The sequence below is a fragment of the Uncinocarpus reesii genome, genomic scaffold, assembly GCF_000003515.1.
Source record: "Uncinocarpus reesii 1704 scaffold_5 genomic scaffold, whole genome shotgun sequence".
Classification (NCBI taxonomy): Eukaryota; Fungi; Ascomycota; class Eurotiomycetes; order Onygenales; family Onygenaceae; genus Uncinocarpus; species Uncinocarpus reesii.
The window spans coordinates 1291826-1313585 of NW_003052496.1; the positions used below are offsets into that span (position 1 = coordinate 1291826).

At 48.7% G+C, this 21760-nt stretch overlaps 9 protein-coding genes across 9 annotated transcripts; 3 read left to right on the plus strand and 6 right to left on the minus strand.

Moving 5' to 3' along the window:
• Window positions 1-364: 364 nt before the first annotated feature.
• On the minus strand, window positions 365-570 carry UREG_07470 (uncharacterized protein; the record flags this gene model as incomplete). The annotated part of the gene is made up of 2 exons (XM_002582651.1): window positions 365-459; window positions 513-570. 2 exons carry the CDS (start codon window positions 568-570, stop codon window positions 365-367), a joined length of 153 nt encoding a protein of 50 aa, XP_002582697.1.
• A 3591-nt stretch (window positions 571-4161) lies between these two features.
• UREG_07471 (uncharacterized protein) lies at window positions 4162-6878 on the minus strand (the record flags this gene model as incomplete). Its single annotated transcript, XM_002582652.1, is given in 6 exon segments — window positions 4162-4499; window positions 4573-4823; window positions 4841-5869; window positions 5937-6464; window positions 6569-6721; window positions 6865-6878. The coding sequence occupies 6 exon segments, from the start codon at window positions 6876-6878 to the stop codon at window positions 4162-4164; spliced, it is 2313 nt and encodes a 770-aa protein (XP_002582698.1).
• An 897-nt stretch (window positions 6879-7775) lies between these two features.
• UREG_07472 (uncharacterized protein) lies at window positions 7776-8552 on the plus strand (the record flags this gene model as incomplete). Its single annotated transcript, XM_002582653.1, has 2 exons — window positions 7776-7885; window positions 7970-8552. 2 exons carry the CDS (start codon window positions 7776-7778, stop codon window positions 8550-8552), a joined length of 693 nt encoding a protein of 230 aa, XP_002582699.1.
• A 983-nt stretch (window positions 8553-9535) lies between these two features.
• UREG_07473 (uncharacterized protein) lies at window positions 9536-9781 on the minus strand (the record flags this gene model as incomplete). Its single annotated transcript, XM_002582654.1, has 1 exon — window positions 9536-9781. The coding sequence occupies one exon, from the start codon at window positions 9779-9781 to the stop codon at window positions 9536-9538; it is 246 nt and encodes an 81-aa protein (XP_002582700.1).
• Window positions 9782-9927: 146 nt separating this feature from the next.
• On the minus strand, window positions 9928-10266 carry UREG_07474 (uncharacterized protein; the record flags this gene model as incomplete). The annotated part of the gene is made up of 1 exon (XM_002582655.1): window positions 9928-10266. The coding sequence occupies one exon, from the start codon at window positions 10264-10266 to the stop codon at window positions 9928-9930; it is 339 nt and encodes a 112-aa protein (XP_002582701.1).
• A 1459-nt stretch (window positions 10267-11725) lies between these two features.
• UREG_07475 (uncharacterized protein) lies at window positions 11726-13108 on the plus strand (the record flags this gene model as incomplete). The annotated part of the gene is made up of 1 exon (XM_002582656.1): window positions 11726-13108. One exon carries the CDS (start codon window positions 11726-11728, stop codon window positions 13106-13108), a length of 1383 nt encoding a protein of 460 aa, XP_002582702.1.
• A 211-nt stretch (window positions 13109-13319) lies between these two features.
• Window positions 13320-14250, minus strand: UREG_07476 (uncharacterized protein; the record flags this gene model as incomplete). Its single annotated transcript, XM_002582657.1, has 2 exons — window positions 13320-13475; window positions 13594-14250. 2 exons carry the CDS (start codon window positions 14248-14250, stop codon window positions 13320-13322), a joined length of 813 nt encoding a protein of 270 aa, XP_002582703.1.
• Window positions 14251-15398: 1148 nt separating this feature from the next.
• Window positions 15399-17776, plus strand: UREG_07477 (uncharacterized protein; the record flags this gene model as incomplete). Its single annotated transcript, XM_002582658.1, has 9 exons — window positions 15399-15666; window positions 15735-15917; window positions 15982-16258; window positions 16319-16339; window positions 16403-16472; window positions 16528-16620; window positions 16678-16712; window positions 16865-17131; window positions 17251-17776. 9 exons carry the CDS (start codon window positions 15399-15401, stop codon window positions 17774-17776), a joined length of 1740 nt encoding a protein of 579 aa, XP_002582704.1.
• Window positions 17777-18948: 1172 nt separating this feature from the next.
• UREG_07478 (uncharacterized protein) lies at window positions 18949-21433 on the minus strand (the record flags this gene model as incomplete). The annotated part of the gene is made up of 3 exons (XM_002582659.1): window positions 18949-19115; window positions 19167-20898; window positions 21116-21433. The coding sequence occupies 3 exons, from the start codon at window positions 21431-21433 to the stop codon at window positions 18949-18951; spliced, it is 2217 nt and encodes a 738-aa protein (XP_002582705.1).
• Window positions 21434-21760: the final 327 nt, after the last annotated feature.

Below are 21760 nucleotides of genomic sequence, written 5' to 3' on the forward strand. Positions count from 1 at the left end.
ACTAAAGATGTTGAAGACGGCCATGACGATAGCGCCGAAGAAGACTCCAGAGACAGACATTGCCTTGTCTGCACCACTAGTTGGAACCGGGGTCTTGCTGATGACCGGGGTGGTGGAAATAGTCTTGGTGGTCTCCTTGCTGGTAGAGGAGGACGAAGTTTCGACAATGCTAGTGGTCGGAGTGATCTTGGTCACAGTGCTCTCACTAACGGTCGGGACGATTTCGCTAATAGTGGTAGATCCACTTGGAACTGGAACCTCAGTAACCGGGGTTGAGGTTTCCTTGCTGGTGGTGGAAGGCTTGACTGGAACGGTATCACAGTTGGTCACAGTCACGGTAACGGCCATTGGATCTAATAACAAGTTAGGATGTTGTTTGTTGACAACATTGGATTGACTTGCCTTCGCGGACGACGAGACCACCTTTTCCGATATTGTCCATTTTGTTTGGAAAGTTACCTGATATCAAGTCAGTACATTATCAGAAGCAACATGTTGTGTTGGTTGCTTACCAGCATTGACTGCCATGGTAGTGAAAGCCAAGATGGCCACAGCGAGCTTGTGGTTCATGTTGACGGTTGGAATTGAGGATTTGAAGTTGCTTGAGGAATATTGATGATGTCCTTGGAGCAATGAAACGTTGGAACTTCTTGAGCAGAATGGATCCGTGTGAATGTTTGAAAGAAAGAAAGGAAGGGGAGGAAGGGAGGAGAGGAGGGGGTATTTATAGTGTGAGGGGATCACGCTATCGCTAAGCGAGAGCTGATTTGGGGCCCTATTCCTGATTCGGCGTGTTTTGATATGCTTTCCCGGATCAGGGCAGGAGCAGGTGACTTGCTGTGATCTCCGAGGGAACTCTACATTGTCCCTTTGGCGACTATCAAGTACAGGAGCCCCTTCAGCGGTGCATTCGGTGCTCTTTTGCCTCCCAAGCTGTCTCTACAGAGGCTTACAAGTTCTGATTGGCATTAGAGCAATCTATTCCGCTTCTATCATCTTCAATTGTACCTAGGAAGAGAATTATTCGGCAGCGGAGAAATAGGAATGCATTTGGAATAACTGCAGTGAGCTTTTGAGCTATTATCCTTTTGATCCTAGCTATCTACGGGGATATTGACCTGATATAAGGAGGCTAACGATAGCCTGCACCCGTTTAGGTGTTCTGTTCAATTCTTACGGCTTGCTGTCGCCCTCTCCGACGGGAATTACTGTTCGCATTTTCCGGGCGCTAACTACCATTCTACGATGAATTGGAGATTGATCTGCCCTTTGAAACGATGCCTTTCCCGCCTGGAAGTGGCCAGGACGACTTACACCTTCCTCGGTTTCATGCCATCGAGACCAGACGTTTTTGCATCGTGCTACTTCTTGTAACTAGCGCAAGGGTCTCCCCCTTACCATTTGCAGCTTATGTCTCGCAATACCACCCGTTCTCGAAGCCCAAATTACGGCCGAAAGCACTTGCTACTCCCATCTACTCCATCTTCCTCTTGGTGTCATTCAAATAAGCTCATGTCAAAAGCGGGAGCTTAAATTTAGCGTATCCGCTAAGGGCGCTTAAAACTTCACAACCACATGGCTTCTCAACACCACATACGTCATTGGATATGTTCTATTTGCTCACGCTAGTCCTCTCCTGGTTCCTAATGATGGATGTGAATGTTCCATTGATGGTCTGTGGGAGACCATCGGTGGCTTTGTGCAAGGCTGAGACGAAAACGTTCAGGATCGGAACGGATTATTCTTTCTCCTCACGCTAAGGATTTTGGCTTGCTGGAGAGCGAGGAGATTTCAAAAGACATTGTCCTGTAGATTATTTCTTCATGTATTTAGCACCATTTGATACTGCAATGGCACCCTGTCGATACTATTTTGCGGTACTTTTATAATAGTACTGGCATAACCTCAATTCCTATTCTCATAATTTATATATCCTTGAGGACTCTAGATGATACATGTATTCATGGCTTGAGAGCTCTTCATACCTCACTGTCCCTGATGATATGCGCAATACACTCGCTGATAATCAGACGACATATCCATTAATCGAGGGATATCTTGCTATCGTTCTATACCTCTTGACCTTATGCTCCCACAGGGCTAAAATTGTCGGAAAAAATCGCATCTTCTGATCTCCATTGTGCACAGCATGGATCTACAAAAATATGATCTGATCCGAAAGAATGTAAAAGAAGATCAAGGCTTTCCTCCATTATAACAGATACTGCACTGTTAGCCTGCCCTTTTCATCTCGGTAAGGGAGAGCTTACATACGGTACGGTACAGTATCTGATACTCAGGGCATCGGAGGTCATGGGACTTCCAAAATAGGAAATGCTGGATTGGTGAGGCCAACTGAGCGACACATACGAGATTCGAGGGTGAATAGCGGCTAATGCTGCGAAGAATGAATTTGGTGAGATTGGAATGATGATGCTAAATCATTATGTCCTCTTCTCACCATGCAGAGCACTAGATGATGCTTGTTTCTAGCTTGTGGAAATGATTTACAGCGAACTCGATACAATATCGCTAGGGCTGTCCTACGCTGGCTTTGCAAACCTATATCCTACCAATATTGTCAGAGGCGTCCTAGAAAACCACTCAGGTCTCAATGGAAGAGGGGCGCTCAGGTTATAGGTATGGTGCAACCTGGGAGTAATCAGGAACTGGATCAAGCAGCTAATTTCCCTTTTCCTAGTCAAGACAGATATCAACTGCTTTACAATAAACGCACAACCGCTACTCCCTTATATTGATGGGCCGAAGCACCTAGCCAGGCAGACAGGCCAGCGTCCACAAGGAGCCAGGAGCGAGAGTCTTAGCCGTCTTTGATAAAAACAAGCGCTGCATTCGCCTGCAAAATATACCGCTGCAATTGCTACATGGAATATACATTTAAGCACCTACTAGTTTGAATATTAATACCACTTCATATAAATATTCATTATCACTGCTGCTACACCGCTGCCTTGCGTCCAAAAATCTCAAAAAGAAAGGCTAAGAAATAGAATTATGTTCCTCCGCAGGATGCTAATATACATCATTTGCGCGAGAGTACAAAAAGACACACTGCAAACGCCGCCGCAAAATAGAAATCGCTGAAGGAAAAGAAGACTTGTCTAATGTAGAAGAAGAATTTGCAAAAAAAAAAAGGAAAAAGGAGAAAAGAAAAACGAAAAGAAAAAGAAAACCCTAGGAAAAAAAAAATCAAAAAAGGAGCACTCTAAGTAGGTTAAAATTACATGCGGCACACGTAGGCGACATCGTCATCTTTCATCGTCCAGGCTCATGCCGTACGATCGTGTCTCGGTTTCGCCATTTACTTTGGCTATATTCCCTCCTGTCCAAACAATCATTCACTTAATCCGGAAAGTCCATAAAAATTGCTTAGAGAGCTCTTGTATGTAGGTGCATGTACGGCCTTGTTTCGAAACGAAGAAGCAGGAAAGAGATCGAGTACCAAACCATGATCAAAACTAATAACTGGGGGTGGTATCTTTTGAAAAGAATCGATATCAGCCACCAAAGGAGTACGAAAAGGACACGAACAAGAATAGGAAGAGAAGGTAATCAATTCAGGATGAAGACATAGGCCAGGCTGCCGTCAGATTTCTCCAGGTAGATGGAGTGTTCAAATTTTGTTTATATTTTATTTTCCCAAGAAGTTTCAAGGGAATCAATGCACAAATGAGGAGGGCGGGCTTCCAGTCAGGATATGCACGGCATCCATTCCTCCAGATAATGAGAAAACAGAAGAAGTGAGAAAAGTTGTAATCAGGTCAGGTCATAAAAAGGAATGAGGAAAGCGGTAAAACAAGGCCGATGCAATCATTGAATTCGTTATCTATAGCACTTTTTCCCTGGTCCTTTCCATATTTTTTCGTCGATGCTTTGGAAAACGGGGAAGACACGAGGAGAGAAAGGGAGAGCAAGACCGAACTCAACACGAAACTGCCAGGCTCTCTTTTCCCCGTTCTATTCAACCCGGCCAAAGATTTTAAGAACGTAATTGTTCCTGAAGGAAAGCGTAACTGTAGTAGAAAATCGTGCCTCATTTGGAGGCGGGAAAGGAAATCGAAAAAAGGGGGTATTTTGAAGAAAGTCGCTTCCGCTCGCTAAAGGTCTAAAGAAACTGCGCTTCATTTGGCCTCCTTGTTTTCAAGTCAAAAAGAACCGCATTTCGATATTGGTCACCGTCGTCGGAGATTTTGGATCGTCGAGGTCCATATTTGACCCCGATTCATCCAGTTCCGAAAATTCCACCGTCATATCCTGACCCTCAGGCACTTCCCGCACAACATCATCATCCAAGACGACATGGAACCCATTGTTACGAACAACAAGGGCCCGCGCGATCCGTGCTGGGTCGAATCGACATTTTCTAGCAACGGTTTCCACCAACGCACTAGCAGAGCGATCGGTGAGGTAGACAGCATGGTAGTAATCTTCAACTTCCTGTCCCATGCTCTGGCGAGCTCGTACATAAAAGCAACATTCTGTAGAAGCGAAGGAGGAAAAGGTTAGCCAATCAGTACCAAAAGTAATCCAATGAGGCGTATGAAGACATACTGGGCTTTTTTGGAGTCTCATTCGGGGGCTGATATGAACCATCGACTCCCATCGCCTCAATCCAGTCGTTTGAATCGTTGCCATTCGCCGAGATGCGTGGAATTCTGGTCGGCTGATTCATGTACTGGCCGTGCTTCGTGGTGTCGCCACTTTGCGAGGCAGTTGACCAATCTAGCGACCCATGTCTGGACGCAGAGTACGAGCCGTCCATGAAATTGGTACCCTTCACATCGAAAGAGTGGTGGGATGAGCTAGGGGGACTGGTTACCCAGTAGAAGGAGAAAAGGCATTCGATGTGGATGCACCGTCATTCGAGTGCGTAGAATCGAAGTTCATGTGGTTTGAAAAGTTCTCATCAATCGTTGTGTCAAGCTGAACTGGGAATAAATCTGGATCGTCTTGAGGATCGCCTTTTAGATTGAGGATACTGATAGGCTGGGTCGACGAAAACATATCATTTAAGCTTGCCAACTTGAGCTGCAAATCTTCCTCGAGAGTCGATTTGACTCCATCTTGCGATCCGATCGACCAAGGGCGCTTGTGCTTCCCAAGTTTCATTGACTTGGGCATTCCCTTCGAACTGATAGAGCAGCTTCTTTTCCGCTTATCAAAATTCGCGGAACCGATCTCAGCTTGGGTGATTTGTTGTTTAATTTTCTCCATCAATTTCTTGACGTGAGCAACATCATTTGACAGTTTTCTTTCCGCTCCATGATCTCTGAATAATTTCACTTTGCAGTAGCAGACTTCGGGTGTGTTTCCAAGGGGAAGCTCCGGGCTATTGGTTGCGACAACTTCCGTCTTCGCGCACAGCCTTACTGGAATCCCCTTGACACCCTTGGAATGACTGAAGTCTGTAGATAGAAAGTTAAACCGGACCGAAATAGCGCACTCTGAGCTTCCCGTGGTTCTGTTGGGTACCCAAACGACTGAAAACCCATCGAAATTTGCCTTCTCCAACTGAACGCGCGGGTGTCGACCGTCTCCAACTCCACCTTGATTAGGATCGACGTGTTCGACCGCTAGAAGCTTGCCATCACGTTGGTGTGCTTCGTTTGTTCCTCGACCTTCTTTCCATAATTGCCAACAGTTGCCTGGCTTGGAGCGCTGTTCTTCTTCCTCGAAGGAAACGCGAATATAGGTACGATATCTCAGTGGTTGCGAACCCGACGCCATGGGAGCAGTATCAACCACATTGACTGTGTACGCCTGGCCTTTGTTTAAATATGTGACCGGGATTTCATCTGGATCTTTCACCATTGCAGTCGATGCGCGAAGTGTGACCCGAAATCGGAAGCTATGGGTGGAGGTCCGTTAGCATATGCGATTTCTACATGTCAATCTGTCGCAACAGCAAAACTCACTTGTCGTTGTGATGGCCGTCCAACCCATCAGCAGAGTCAGTCAGACGGCCCGGAACCAGCCCAAGAGACCCGTTGCCCAAACTGAGGTTCCCGAATGCGGGTTCTTCGAGAGATCGGGTTAGCGCAGTATAGTCTGGGTCGCGGCGAAGAAAGGTGCTTGGGGCAAAGCCCTGGACATGGCCAAAAGGATCTACTCCGTGTGCTTGGTTCGCAAGAAAAGGATGTTGGAACGGGCCCAGGTCAATGGCGGAATGGGGCATTGTTGGGTCGGCCGAAGTCGAGTGGGGGATCCCAAGTGGCGTGAGCAGATTCACGGCCATGTTTGGGGTTTGCATGTCGCCGGGGTGGGTTGAATTGGGCAGTCCATTTGCTGTGGGAGTTGCTGCATAGTATTCCGATGGCTGGCTCGCAAAAGTGGAAAAGGCGAATGAATTGGGGTCCATTAAGGATGGTGTGAAGCCCCATTGGTCCGGGGAAACCTTTACAATCGCATCGTGCTCCTTTTTATCTTTCATGTCCATTATTGGCCTGTGAAGCAGAAGTCAGCCAGAGCCGATGGACGCTTATAGTGGAAAAAAAAGACTGGCGCTCATCGAAATCTACACTCACCCCCTGGATAGGGAGGAACCAACCTCTGGGTGAGAGTCTGGCCAATGACGGGATCGGCTAGGCTACTGTGATCTTGGGGATCATGCGCCAGTGCGGACGAGCTCTCTGAGCAGAGCTGGGGAAAGTTTTGCTTGAAATCGTTGTAGAACTCCTCGGGGGGCTTTTGGGAACTCTTCCTGTAAGGTTGGAACAACGAGTCAGCTATTGCTGTCTGCGACAGGACGCTAACCAACAACTCCACGCCAATGGGCCTTTCGACAGCGCGCCAGGATTTCTCTCATTTCCTGTCTTCCTCATGCGTCTTCTTTCATGGACATACCGATGGCGGAACATTTTGGCGCAGGAGCCGAGAGCGCGAGTGTCTTGTCAAACGAGTGTGAAGAAACGCTGTCAGGGACGCACAAACATCAATTGAACACCAAGGTTGCCGTGCAGAGAGAGGAGACGCAGCAGATTCGAAAGATGGAATGTACAAGGATGAAGGGAAGAGGGATTGGAGCTCGTGATGGTGTCTAAGGTGCCGTTGAGGCGGTGGGTAACGTGATACGCGATGGAGGCCCAGCAGAGCGCCGGATCATGGAGCAACAGAGTGAGAAGCAACTGACGCCAGAAAAAGAAGTATGTGAGAAGTTGGAAGCTGATGGAGCGTAAAAAGAGACAAAGTAGATTTTTTACAATCGACCTCTGTAGGCCGGACGAGCAGTGCTGCAGCGAATATATAGTATAGGACTACGAGGGAGGGGGGCGGCAATGGCGATGGCGTCACTGAATGCAGCTACCGCGAAGGTTCCTTTTTGGACCATCTGCCGTCCCCACCGCAGAGATCTCAGCGTAACTCAATCACCGCACCTTTTTCCTTCTCTTCACACAATTGACTTCAAAGAGACTCTGGGGGCAGCAGGGCTTATGACGCGCGTCTGAGTAATCTGCTCCCAATCCGATGGAGGACGCCGGGGCGCCGCTCTCATTGGCGCCCAGCGCGGGCGGGACTCGACAAGCACAAGGGAAAAAGCAAAAAGCGCAGCGCGAGAGCTTTGACGTAACTCAACCCCAGCCTGGTGGGCTCAGTGATGGCTTGGACGGCGCTCATTGGCCTGCCGCGCGCCCATCTGCAACGCACTAGTTTGACAATCTGTCCTCCCTTCTGGATCCATGTTGAACCCAGGCCCAGGTGCCCGTCGACATCTAATAAATCGAATCAATCTGCATGCGGCATGGGTGCCCGCCGACATGACTGCGCGGCTTCCCGTCACAAACAGAGCGCCTTTTCGCTTACTGCCACTGCTGCTGCTTGTGCCTGCATCTGCCTCGCCGTCGCCGTCCCGTCGCTGCCATCCGAAGTGCGGCGCGCGATGATGTCATGGAGAAAGCTTGGCACACTAGCGGATTTTGGATGACGCCACACGCAACTCTAAAACCCGCAGCGAATCACCGGCCGGGCGCGCGCTCAGGAGAAAAAACTTAGAAAAAGGGCATTTGTGCTGCCGGTCCTTTTACTCGGTGCGTGCTGTGGTCTTTGGTGTTTCTGGATGCTGCATGCTGGCTGTTTTGGAGATTACGCGATACATATTGGCGATTGACTTGGTGCAGACAACGCGACAACGAACTGGAACACCCCCCTATTTCAATGAGCTCCCACCAGCGCCCCCACTGAGAGCAGCGTCTAGAACTACCGTGAACATTCGCCTCGCAGCCCTCACAGTATGGTACTATGGCGGGACGAGAGAAGAAGCCCGACAAGCCCTTTCTTTCTTTGGTACCGTTAGATCTATTCTCTTCCACCCCCCGCCCCGACTGTCTCCGCCACGGGCATTGCAGCGGGATTTGGTCCCGTCCAATGAATCCCGTATCAATTATCGTTGGCTCCTCCTACGGGCTAGTGACGTTATAGACACAAACGAAGAGAAGGGGCGAGTCTCGAAGGTGAAGGGAACTTTGGGCTCTGTCATCGACCTTCCGTCGCCACGCCGAGCCTTCCAAAGGATGGGATTTGGTAGAGCACCCTGAGTTTTGGACTTACCGAGGGGACACGCACCCGATAAACAGAAGGAGGAGGAGGCCGTGTGTGGGTGTGTGGGCGTGACAGAGAGGGAGAGAGACAGAGGTAAGATTTGCTCGCAGCTGACTCTGCTTTGCTGTCTAGGGGTGTGGACGAGATTCTATCGACGTTTATCTTTGCAGTCGATATCTTCGGTCCTTGATCTGTTGTGATCAGGCGGTAGCGATCCGTGCGAGTGCAAATCATCAAACCACACCCACGCCTCTGTATGTACACACATTGACCACCTCAGGACACTCAGCCATGTCATCATCATCTGGAATTGCGGATCTTGCCCAGAGAGATCACTCTTTCTTCAAGCAGACAGGTCCACGATGATCCATGTCCACACCCTTGCTCGAGCTATTATCCCCAAAGCCCAGGACTCGAACGACTTCTCCAAATAATGAAATGCTCAACCTCGAGACGGATCACAGGGGGGCGGTTCGCACGCCCGTCGGACCCACTGCATTTTTAACGTCATCAAACGGCATTTAAGTGGGGGAGGTGTCCCGTTTGCAATAATTTAAATGACGAACGGAACAACCGTGCAGGGAGGATCCCCTTTGCAACCCGACGCAGACTGATGATGGCCGCTGATTTATTAACTATAGACGATTGTGCTGCGGAATGATGTGATGTGTGTACCTACATATCAGCACCCATGCGGGCTCCGGAGGACACCTCCACGTTTAATCATATCGGTGCATGGGTTCGGTTCCGCTTTGTGGCCCTTGCTGCCGCATCCCTGCACAAGCACTTTTGGGGCTTCGAGATCAAGTAATAGTTGGTGATATCAACAAAATTATCGCTCATCTGCAGAGGCGGTACGGAAGGATATGCACAACAAAACAGTCGTGAACAAAATAGTATACATGTCACCAAGCAACCACCCGCTGCGACGGCTCAATTGGCCCAATGGAGTCCCATCCGATCCATTCCCCCAATCCATTCATGCATCTTGCGTCTGGAAAACATGGTTTTGAAAAAGGGGAAATTTCGAATCTGGTCCTTGGCTTTTCTGCTGCACCGGGCTCCCCAAGCCAAAAGCGCCCCGTCGAACGTCCTCATCTCTCATTTGCGAGCTTGAGCCTGCAGAGCGTTCCTTTTTCTTCCCTCCCTTTTTTGTTTTTATTTTTTTTTTTTTTTTGTAGGGGTCCTGGCGAGGGTGCCGTGGAAGGTTGGGCCATGACGTCATTGTGCAATTCCGCCAATCTCCCACCGAATTCCCGGCCACAGAAGGAGATCTCGCAGGGACAATTAATTAATTGATTGCACCAGCACACGCGTTTGTAGTATGTATGTGGCCCTGCAAGAGGCACGGGGACTTTTTTTCATCTTGCTTCAGGTTTCAGAAATGATGCGTATTCTAGCCCCATCACATGGGAAGAACCAGGATGAATCCTGTGGTTGGGTTGTTGGGGATCGATATTTGTTTGTCTGACGAAATTCGTAATTCTTCGCACCGATGGAGAGGTAAAACAGCGCAGAGCTGCATTCATGATAATGTGGATGTATGTAATATGTGGGCATCTCATCGCGACCCGAGTATTCGGAGGACTTCTCCGTACCCGGACTGCTGATCGCAGGTATCTTGAGTTCCCCATTCTCCAGGATTCCGCCAGCATTCTCGAAGGCCATGCATGTAGTTTTACGGGACGGGCGGGACCTTGTACGCAACATTGTTTTATATTTAAGAGCCAAACGGCGAACATTGCTTCTTTGCCAGACCGCTATTTATTATTCGTCGCCTTGGTTTTTTTCCCGGCTGGAACTTCCCCCCCAAATCCTTTCTTAGAAAATCTGGGGAAGTCGGAGACCAGCCGGCGACACTAGGACTAATAAGCTAATATAATCTCCCTTCTGATACGGGAGTAACTCTGTAGTTAGACATAGGAACATCTGCACCTTTAGAGTGCGCTGTAGAGCTACATACCCACTAACGCCCAAGCACACCACGAAGCTCTCAAGAAGGAAGGTCACTTCATTTACAGGTTCCTCTCCCGCGACCAGAACACGACAAAGGTACTTCCTTGTAGCGAGTAGAGTGATGAGCCCCCTGGTACGACCACGAGAAACGCCACCGACGTCGTTGACGCACCCACCTTTTGAGTTGTTCTCCACAGAAAAACAGCAAGGGGGGTAGTGGTGCTTTGTGTATGTATATGTGTGGACGCGGGTCTGTGTCTCGAAGTGTTGGGTTTATGAGATGGGGGGTTTTCTGTTTCCGGCTTTTGCTCTTGTTCTTCTATGTATCGTATGTACATCGGGGGCGGGATGTAGTGACACTATCACCTGGGGGGTGGGTATGAGCTACTGTTTTGAAGCAGCAGCGTGGTGCAGGAAGCTATGTGTTTAGCCAGGTTCGGAGTAGTACTCCGCTGCGGCTAGGAGAAGATGAAGAGGCTCCAGAGTGTCCACTTGTTGACGGGGAATTTACACAGTCGATGATGGCTAGATCCCACGGAACTCGTATAGTTAGTTAGCTCATCCACTGGCGATAGCTAGCCGCCTAGCTTGCCAACGGCCGAAACCTCAAACAAACATTCAGCTCGTCCGTCCAAGTACCTCAAAACTATCTAGACGGGCGGGAGAAGCAACCACTCTTCCCCCAGAAGGCTCATCGGCTGATCCCTCGTCGTTGGTACATCGCCCGATTCCACGAGAGGTTCCACATTCGTACCATCAGAGAGAACCGTTGGCATAGCTGGGACACTTGCATGTGCATATTGCCGATTTGCTCAATTAATTGCGCTTTGAAGTAAGGGCGTGGGGGGCCGCGTCAGGATTCGAAGCGATCGGCGGAGAGCTGGTGAATTCGAAGAAATAACTAGTTAGTTCACCAGCAAGAACAGGAGGAATTTGGATCAACTAAGTTAGCTATACCAAATTGCTACAATCAGACAACAATAGCTATGATCATGCAGCTGGCTTTCTGAAATCAGCTTTCACTGAAATAATCTTGATGCCAAAGAGTGAATTCACGAGGCAAGTTGACCAGGCCGCAATCAATCCGGCCCTACAAAAGTCCGGGCTAATGTTGGGTGAATCATCTTGGGACCTCAATGTTGCCGATGTGTCAAGAACCACATCCCCTACAGAAGCTATCAAAGCAATTCGCGGTGCTGCAGAAAGATCAAAAATGGCGTCTCCTCTGTTAAACACCCCGGTGGAGATTATGGACATGATACTCTCCCATCTCTCTTCTGACGACTTGCGCGCGATTTGCCTTATAAACAAACATTTGCGCGCTCTCGCTGAGCCGTTCCTCTACTCTATCATTGAGTTCATCTGGTCGCGCAATCAGACGCCTACAATAATCCCACTTTTGCGCAGTCTGCTGCGTCGGCCTTTGCTTGCTAGTTTTGTCCGCAATCTTGTCTTGTTGGGAGACGATTTCGAGACAAGTTTACATCATTATCGCCGGGAGGTCCCCAAGCTCCCAGTTGCCGAGATGGATTTGGAGGAGTTCGCTGAATCCATCAGGGAAACAAATGTGCCATATGGTGACTCCTGGATACAAAAATTGCAAGCTGGGGAAATGGATGCATTTGTTGCGCTCTTGTTATCCCGGCTCCCAAACATGCGTGGTCTCTACCTGGGCCCAAACTTCACCGCGAAAAACCAACTGGTGGGCCCCATGTTCCACTCTGCCCTCTGCGAGGACCGCAAATGTCGCCTGCCTTCCTTCAATCATCTTCGAGATGTGTCTTCTGTGTATTTCACCCTTGGTATAGACTATCGACGCTTCGTGACCTACCGGAATACACAAGATGTTCTGCCCCTCTTTTACTTACCCTCTGTTGAACGGATTTCGACTCTCATTGATAACCCGATCAACTTTACTTGGCCTGCGGGAAACTTACCAAACCCTTCGGGGTTAAAATCATTGGAGTTGCTAATGATAAGGGAGGGAAATCTCGGCCAGGTGCTCTCAGTCACCACAGGACTTGAAAAGCTTGCCTGGGAATGGTATTACCGGGATGATCTTATGGACCATTTCGTTACAGATACTTTCGACTTTGATCTAATTGCAGCGGATTTATCTCATGTTCGAAACACTTTAACACATCTGACCATCTCTGCTTTCACTGACATGGCGCGAGCAGACCCGGAATTCCCACGTATATACATGAAGGGCAATCTGCACCCCTTTAGCCAGCTTCACATGCTAAAGGATTTGAAAGTTCCGCTTCCGTTCGTGATGGGCTTTTCTCCAGCTGCATGGGACACCAGGCATCGAACTGGCGCTCTCCCGAAAGGCCTTGAATATCTAACGCTAACCGACGATCTCTACCTCCAGGAAGAATGGGAGTGGGAAGATGCAGACCTGCTGGAGGCCCTCCGACTGTGGCTAGAAAGCTGGAAGATCTCGACCCCTCACCTTCGACGGCTTCATTTCCTCTCGGAACATATGGCGCACGGGGAATGGGGCCCCGATATGAGACAGCAGCTTAGGGACTTCGGCGCTAAAGCTGGATTACAAGCCGAAATGATCAAATTAACAGGTGAGATGCCCCCTTGAGCCAAATTGCGTTCATAAGTTCTGGTTCCTAAATGTCTTTCTAGGTGTATATTAACTGTGGGCCAAAATGTCACACAATTAATCGACCAGTTGCGACAACACCGCCGACCCCACTCCCAAAACAGGGAAAAGAAAAGCAAAGGGAAGAAAGGATTATTTTTATAAGCTGCACCAGAATCGACCAAATAGGTACCATGTTATAACGTCCAGCTCAACCTTCGCTTGCCCCGACAGCGCATAACTGGATTTGATCGCTTGCAGTCACTCCTCCTGCCAGGGTCTTTATGTCATATTCTTCAGGGTCTTTATCCGGGGATAATACCGTAAGGCCCTCAGCCGCGACAAAAAGATTGCATCCCCACAGGTCCTATGACATTGTCAGTATTTCACAAAGTACGTTTCCTCTGTCTTTTGTCTTTGAGCGCATACTTGAGCTCCATATAACTTCAGACTTATATTGAATAGCAAGGAAAACGTTTTCTTACCTTTTCAGGTGTCCCACATGGATCTGTCTGCTCCCATCCCTTTTTTCTCCTCGTCCATGTGCCAACCCTCGCTTTTTTGGTGTCGAGGGGTTCGCCAGTAGTCGCATAATATAAGTGAGCCGCCATAGGTTCCGCGCAACTAGCTCCCGTCCTATGCTCCTTATCATTCCCAAAGGGGCCGTCGTCCTTCCAAATCGCTTGACAAAGACGAAGGCTTTCGAGAACGGGACTGTCCCCATAATCGTATGTAAAAGAAGCCCCGCCCTTCTGGGAAGACGAGAGGATAATTTCGTGGTCCCATGCCAGGACCGCCAGCGCGTTTGGTACACTCCTGGCACTGATGCCGTATTGCTCGACATCTTTTATCATCTCGTCAACTGCATCTCTTGCTATTTGCCAGAGCTGACCGTCGCTGATTTCGCTGACGGGGTCCTTGAACTTAAGATGGGTGCTGAATAGCCAAGATCGGTAGACTGTGTCGTCTTTCGGGTCGTTTTCCTTTGGAAAATTGATGGCAACGGAACGATCTAGTGTCACACCTAGGGGTCCTTGTGGAGCTAATTTCTTGGATATATCATAGGCAAGAAGCACATCGCTGAGAACGAGGAAAGCTGTGAAGATAACGAAGCAGAGGTTTCGAAAGGAGGGAATGAGCATCTTCGGAGGCAAGGGCTAAAAGCCCTAAGCTCTAGCTTTGTGTAAGCCATCCATTTGATCGTTACAAAAAGGTTGAACTCACTCACAACAAAATAATAGTTTACACCCAGTTCGTTATCTCCTCTGATCAACCGCTGAACCTTTTCAGTGTGACGATAGCTGTCTGAAAAGCAGGTTGGACTCAATGAGATGTGGAATCTTTTATAGGAGACTCACATTCAACGTTTTCACAAGCCAACACAGAACTGTTTCAGGAATAAACTGTCGACTAAACCCATCATATCGCCGAAGCAGTGCTTTCGACGGAGGCTCCATCTCGGTATGGAATTGTTGGGATACAATTGCGCTTGCTACGGTTGGAACAGTACCTTATTCCCGGCTATTTCAATCCGGCATGCGCACACCTTCCCGTTTGATGTGCAGAGGGCGCAGTCTCTCTGGCGAAGTATTGTTTCAGACACGGTTTGTTGTCGCCAAGTCGCCAAGCTTCGAACTCGGGTTGGTTTACTAACAAGTTGGTTCAACTAGTTAGTTCGCCGGGCTGCGGGATCTAACAATATAATAACAATAATAGCCAAAAACTACAGGGATCAGGAGTCCCAAAATAACTGCGCCGGACCTGCATCCCAACAGGGTTAAAACTGACAAACGTGCCTCCGCAACCTCGGCGCCTTACGGCTGGAGTTGGCCGTATGTGGAGTCGGCAAAACTAAACGCCAACATGATCGATATAATAACATTTTGAGTTGCACGGTTCTGGGGCTTTGCTTCCGTCGAGATGTTCCTATGACTTGAGAAATCGTGGCTCATCTCCGCGGTGAAAGGGTTGCAAGCGATGTGATCTGACCGCTCCGGCTTTAGTCTCAACCTGACCAACGGGTGAATGCTACATGAATCTCCACAGCTTGAGGATCTGTTTTGATTAGTGGCTTATCTCCATGACGATAGTTCCGGGATTGTGTTTTGAATTGATCAGTTATGATAGTTGGAAGCCTTTAGTTACCGACCTTCATGAAGAGCCGGCCAGATTTGATTGAATCAGGAGACTATATATCTTGGTGACGGAATTCAGGTTTTATCATTTGAAATTACCTTCGCTTTCGAGAAACTTTCTGGTCGTGTTGTAGAGCCCGTTGGCGTGTGATACAATGCGGTGGTGGTGTCGGCTTTGCATCGTTCCGTTTTTGGGGCAGGCGGTTGCCTTGCCTGCTGAAGCAAAAGACCCCGACCTGAAAGATTTACCCTTTTTTAAAGATCCGTTCAAGCCATTATTCCCATTCTTACAAACTTTGCCATTTGACCCAACCGACCTTTCGTGGATCAAGAAACTTGCGGCCATCGGGGATTCCTATTCGGCTGGCATTGGCGCTGGGGACAGACTTGGGAACCTGTTTGATGTATTCAATTCGCAAGGCGGTATGCTACCCTATGTTCCCGGTTATTTACGCAACGGGACAATTGACAAAGGTGCTTGCCTTGTAAAGATTATGCGTGCAGCCGCTATGATCATGCCTATCCTTACTTGATCAATAATGATCCAAGGTTAGGTGATCTGAAGAATAGGAAATTTCAATTCAAATCATGCTCCGGCGCAAAATCGGACGACGTCCTTAAGAAGCAGATACCCTCGATAGATTCGGGCCAGCAGGCAATTCTCCTCTCAGTTGGTAAGACATCCCTTTTGATTGCTTGAAAATAATCCCTGTGTATATGGTCTCACATACTTCCTAGGCGGCAATGATGTTGAGCTGGTCAACATCTTGAACCAATGCATCTACCAGTGGGGGGTTGTTAACAAAGCACAGGTGGCTATTGCGAAGGCCGAAGCGCTTAAGAAGAGCCAAAGTGATGACGGGAAGTTCGATTGGGCTAAATCCTTTGATTGGGATGCCCTTGGCCGCGGGTGTCAGGGTCAACTAGACCACACCCAATCGCTAATCAACAGCAAAGCCTTTAGCGATAAAATCGACAGCGTTTTAAAAGCGGCCAAGGCTAAATTAGCCAAAGAGTAAGCTGACCATATTCCCGTTATTCGGCCTTATACTTATATACTGATATCTGTTTGTAGTGGCATGATCTACGTTACCGGGTAAGAGAGCATAATAGAATCTACAGTTACATACCGGGCCTACTGACGATACGCCTCTGCTAGATACGGCAAATTTTTTGGAGAAAAGCTAACTTCAGAATGCGATAAAGTGTCGTGGTCAACATGGATTTATGTGAGTCCACTATCACCCCCAAGTATGTTAACATTCAAATACTAATTCACTGCAGAAATCGTATAATATCTTTCAGCCGGAAGCTAAACTCACCAAGGCAAACCGCAAGAAAATGAACGATCTTGTTGACTCAGTCAACAACAAGCTGGTTAGTACATAGTTTGCCTTTCCGTTTGCCCAATTTCAAGCTAACACTGTTCAACAGAAAGAATCAGTAAAGCGGGCTGGCAAGAATGTCCGGTTTGTAGATTACGATTCTTACATTGGTGAATTCGGTGGCCGATACTGCGAACCTGGCGTTGACGAATCCACAAAGGCGAGCAACACAAGGCAAGTGAATCTCAATAGGACAGAATATGTCTCATGCACCACCATCGCTAACATCACTTTAGGCCTCGGCTGATGTTCTACGAGCTGAATACATTCGATCCTTTAGGCACAACTCCTTGGAAGCGGTCGAATGGGGACGCCATCATGGGAACGTTTTCTGGCTCAGTCAATACCTTCGCAGAGATCACGCTCCTTTTGGACCCTAAAGCCAAAATTGTCCATGAGAAATCCGTCCAGGCAGATAAGCCAGCGACGGGGAATTCTCTCGGCCTCGAGAACAAATTGCCAATAGAAGATTATATCGCAGTTCCTAATCTTTTGCCAGACGGGTAAGTAGCATAAATTGAGACTCTGAACTGCAAGGAGAAGAAGTCGATATGCTAATCTAGTATTTCGGCGCAATGTACAGCTACGGACGTGTCTTTCATCCACAGATTCTATTGCATAGGATCATTACAAATCTCGTCATCCACAATATGGTCAACGACTACCAGAAACGCAAAGGCCACCCGTCGCTTCCTGAAGTCGCGTCCTTCAAGACATGCCCCATTGAGAAAGTTTCTCCTTCCTTGACCGTAGGCAAATTGTCCTGCTCGCCGGAAAGGCCGAAGAAACTCTCGTTTCCGGTGGTGTCTGAGGGGGTATCCGTCAACGCCGAGGGAGCATGCAAGAAATTTGCCGAGAGGGGGGACATCTCATCCGATGAGAAGTCGTGGTATTACCAGAGGTATTTCGGATCGAACCCAAGCTGGTTTAATATTGGCTGGGCCAAAGGCTGCAAGGTTCCTGGCGACAAGCAGAAGCAAAACATGGGTGACCCGCTCGGGAATGGCAAGCTTAAGTGCGAAGAGATATTCGTCGATAAGATCTTCAACGCCTGTGAGTCTCTGATTTCGTTTTTCTTTCTCTTTCTTTCTTCCCCGCCCAACCTTTTCGAGCCCGTGCTCCCGGGAGTTTTAAAAACAGTTTGCTAACCCCCCCCCTTTTCCCCCCTGTAGGCAAGGACAATGACCAAGCGGGCGGGACCCTGAGGGTGGGGTGCTTGGAATATACCTACCAGCCATGCAACATAGATACCCGTGCGTGCTACATTTCGGGCGGCGAATTGAGAAATATAGATGACCACGATAAGTAAACCCCGCAAGAAGATTAGAATAATTTTGGTGAAGAACGAGGCTGCTCTCTACTTTATCAGTTTTCTGAAGAACTGCGGAGGGTGATAAAAGGAGAGAAAAACTTTTTCTCTGGCAGCTGGTTTTGTTGATATTGTTGGGACCCCTGGGGGCCTTTTGTATATACTATAACTATATACATAACTATTCAAAAGAAACGTGATTACAACTTTTTAAAAGAATGACCTATTGTTTCAATTGTTGTGGTTTTCTCTTTCTGACTCCTTGAATTGAATTCAATGATTTTTTTTCTGGGAGAAGGTTCACATGTGGCATGGTAGGTCGATGCATGGCCTGATCTCCTTTTTTATTATTTATTATTTATCTATTCTAGTTATTATTTAATTAGCAGCGGACCGATGTGCAGCACAATGGTACATAGTTCAAAGATGATATCTCCATAGGAAGGCCCTCCATGCTCAAATGATGTCGTAACCCCACGGATCTCCGTCACCAGCCGAAAATATTCCCTTTTTTTTTTGTAGACAACGCCGATGGACATCTCAGGAACGAAACTGGTTCGGGTTAAAACTCACTGAAGTGCGGGCATGAGGAAAACAAAAGAGAAAAGAGTTGTTAAATCATCCCCATTTTTCAAGCTGTTTTAAGCCGAACTGCGCAAAGAGGTAATTGGAAATTCATAATTCGTTGAGGAGGTGAACTGGCAAATATCAAGAACCCGTGAGTCTGCGATTTAAGCCTACCATACGCTGAGTAGATCGAGCAAAGAAAAACAATTCGCGAGATCGTAGCACCAGACGAAATCACCGACGGGACTTCAAGCTGCACATGTAGTCCTATTCATGCGATGAGCAGCTGTTGGGGGCATGCGGAAATTTGAGGGAAATGCTAACCGTCATCTAGTGATGATCAAAGACAGGCCGTCAATGCTATCGCCAAATCTTCCTGAAACGCCTGCAATATTGTACCCGCGTGGTGCGATTAAAGTGTGCCTTGGAACAACCGGTCAGGACTCATCTTGACGCAAGGGAGGATGAAGATAACAAAACGTACCCAACTCCTGCAGTTGCGTCGCCATAAACGCCGTTTATTTTCCCCATGCTAGTAATAATCCCAAGTCCTTCAACCTTGTGCGCCGCTCGAATGTAAAACCCTGTTAAGAGCTCTCCCCTTCGCGTATCTATGCCAATCGTAAGCGAAACCGCAGAGTACTCGAAGTTCACGCACTTACCAAGTATATGCTCACTGATAATTGCAGGTTGAGACGGTTGGCTTCCAAAAAACTGAGACGTCGCGTCTTCATAACAAAACTCGATGCCATTAACGGCAGATGGACTGTGGTGGACTTTGATCGAGGTAAGCAACTTGGTCTGGATAACAGCAGAGTCTAGGATCAGATCCTGGGGTGGAGCCTCTAGAGATGCCGCAAAACCAAGGTTATTGCTCCGATACCCGGCCTGGCCATTGGGGAGTTTGATTATTGAACCCTTGGCTTTGAGAAGAGAAACGTCTTCCACAGTGTGACTGCACAGTGAGCCAGAAACGATCACAAGTTTCAGCTTCCTTGCCTTTTTGCGATTCTCAGGGAGTCGAGCGCGAATTTCGTCTTCTGTGACGGTGACCTGCTTAGAGAGTCCGTTGTTACTATTCCCCAACTCGCCATTCATATAGTCAAAATATGCTATGCAGATGTCGTCTTCGTCGGTATAAATCTCGATAAACGCGACCCCAGACATAGACGTTAGGAGGATCTTGCTGCTGTCGACTGCCCAAACGTGGATGGAGCCGTTGGAAGACGGAGGGGGGTCACTGGGATGGCGGAAGCAAGGGTGCAGACGGAAACGCAACGCATCCAGCCGATGCCAGCTAGTTTCATCCTGGGCCAAACAAAGACGTAAACCCTGTTCCTTGGTCCTGGTGCAGTACGGCTCCCAGCTCGTAAATGATCTATTGAACCGGAGGTAGTCATGGCTCATTATGCCACTCTCTCTTTCAGAGCAACCGAACACGCGACCTATTTCACGAAGATGCGCACCGAGGCTAGCGGTCGCCATCTCCCAGTTACTGCCGCATTCATTATTTCCATTCGCTAGCGGACCGGTATCGGGTCGAGCGCAGTCTGTAAATGCCGAAACCACTTCCTCAATACAAGATGGATAGCTTTGTAGGCCACGGGAGCCGAAAACCGCTAACTCGAGACCATTGTCTGCGGTTCCAACTCTTGCATGGCCAGTGGCCGATTGAAGCTTGCTGTCGAAATGGTTATCGAGAATCAATGCAGTGACATAAGACTTTTGGCCAGGCGGTGGCATAAAACGTTGATCGAGGGCTGCTTTTACAATTTCAAACAACTCATTGTTACGGCCTGGCGCGTGACCGCGTCCAAGGCTCAGCTCTGTCAGCTCCGCAACCGTTTTATCGCAGCGAATGACGTGGATTTTGGCCTCATTCCTCATTTGATGAGAGACAGCATCCTTGGAGCTAATTGTGCCGGTCTGCCACTCTTCTTCGAACCGAAATGAACGCCTTGCAAAGTTGTTGCGATACATTTGCTCTTGCGTAAACGCTTGCCACAGATACGCAGCCATGCGGAATTTGCGAACGGCGACATCTAGGCTATTATCTTTTTTCGAAGCGCTTTCAGCGGTATCAAACTGACCGTGGGAGTCCTTGGCAAGGAGGATCACGAGGTGGAGTGGCGGGCAATTGATCATAGGCAAGTAGTTCACACTGATGACTGACTGGTGTGCAGTGGCATTGGCGACTTTTTTAGACAGGAAGTCTAATCTAACTTTGTTTGGGCCCGGAACCAGGTGCAACAGTGCCTTGAAATGGGATTCGCGGACAGGCCAAGTTGTGGAAGGGAACGAGTCGTTTAGGTGGTTCAGGGTAACGGAGCCATCCACGGGTGGGTTTCGGGCATCACCTATCTGACCATAGATCAAGATAACTTTATGATTGACCTGAGTAAACCGTCAGCTGCGCGCAACAACCATGATGCTTTCACGCTTCAGCCTGCATACCCATGAGTTTTCGGAGATCGATGTCACGCGAGGCGCGAACGGAGAGACAGGAATCGAGGACCTAGACGGCGGGCTCGTCAAATAGGGGTTGCTACACTGGATTGCAACGCGGTGGGTTAGTCACAAAATCCAATTGCACCTGAAGGGGCAAACTCACTGCGCCACTGCTCCGGCTCGATGGAGAGCTGATGGGAACCGGTCTCTGCGGGAGCGGTCCCAGGTGATTGGACGTTTCTGCTTTGCACAAGTACGGCAGATACGAGGATGACAGGGTCGGCAAGGACGGGGGCGGAGTGGTATGGGAGCTGCTGGAAGAGCAATTGTCGAGGGTCAGGGTCGAGGTGCCGTTCGTGGTGCGGCCGTCGCCGTCCACGTCGGAGGAGGTGGAGTCATCCTTTGCTCTCCGGGCGGCTCCCTTGTGGAAGCTTGTTCGCGAAATACGGCGGAGGTCCTTGATAAATGTCTTTGGGGACATTTTCAATGGTGGAAATGAAGGGGCATCTACAAGATCGCACTGGCAGGGCCACACTGGAGGCGGAGCATGAACGGAGACAAGCAGAAGATGAAGAAGATGAAGAGAGAGAGAGAGAGCAAGTGAGAGATAGAGAGACGAAGGTCAATGGCCAGGCCCAGTGACCTCGCGCAACAGGACGACTCAGCGATTGCTGGCTGCACACAGCAAAACGGACGTTTCTGAGCCAGGCAGATGGGCGGGAAAGAAAGAACGACAAGCACGGGCGTCAGGATGCAGCGGGCAGGGCGGGAAGAACATGGACCAGATCAATTGGCAACGAGCAGAGAG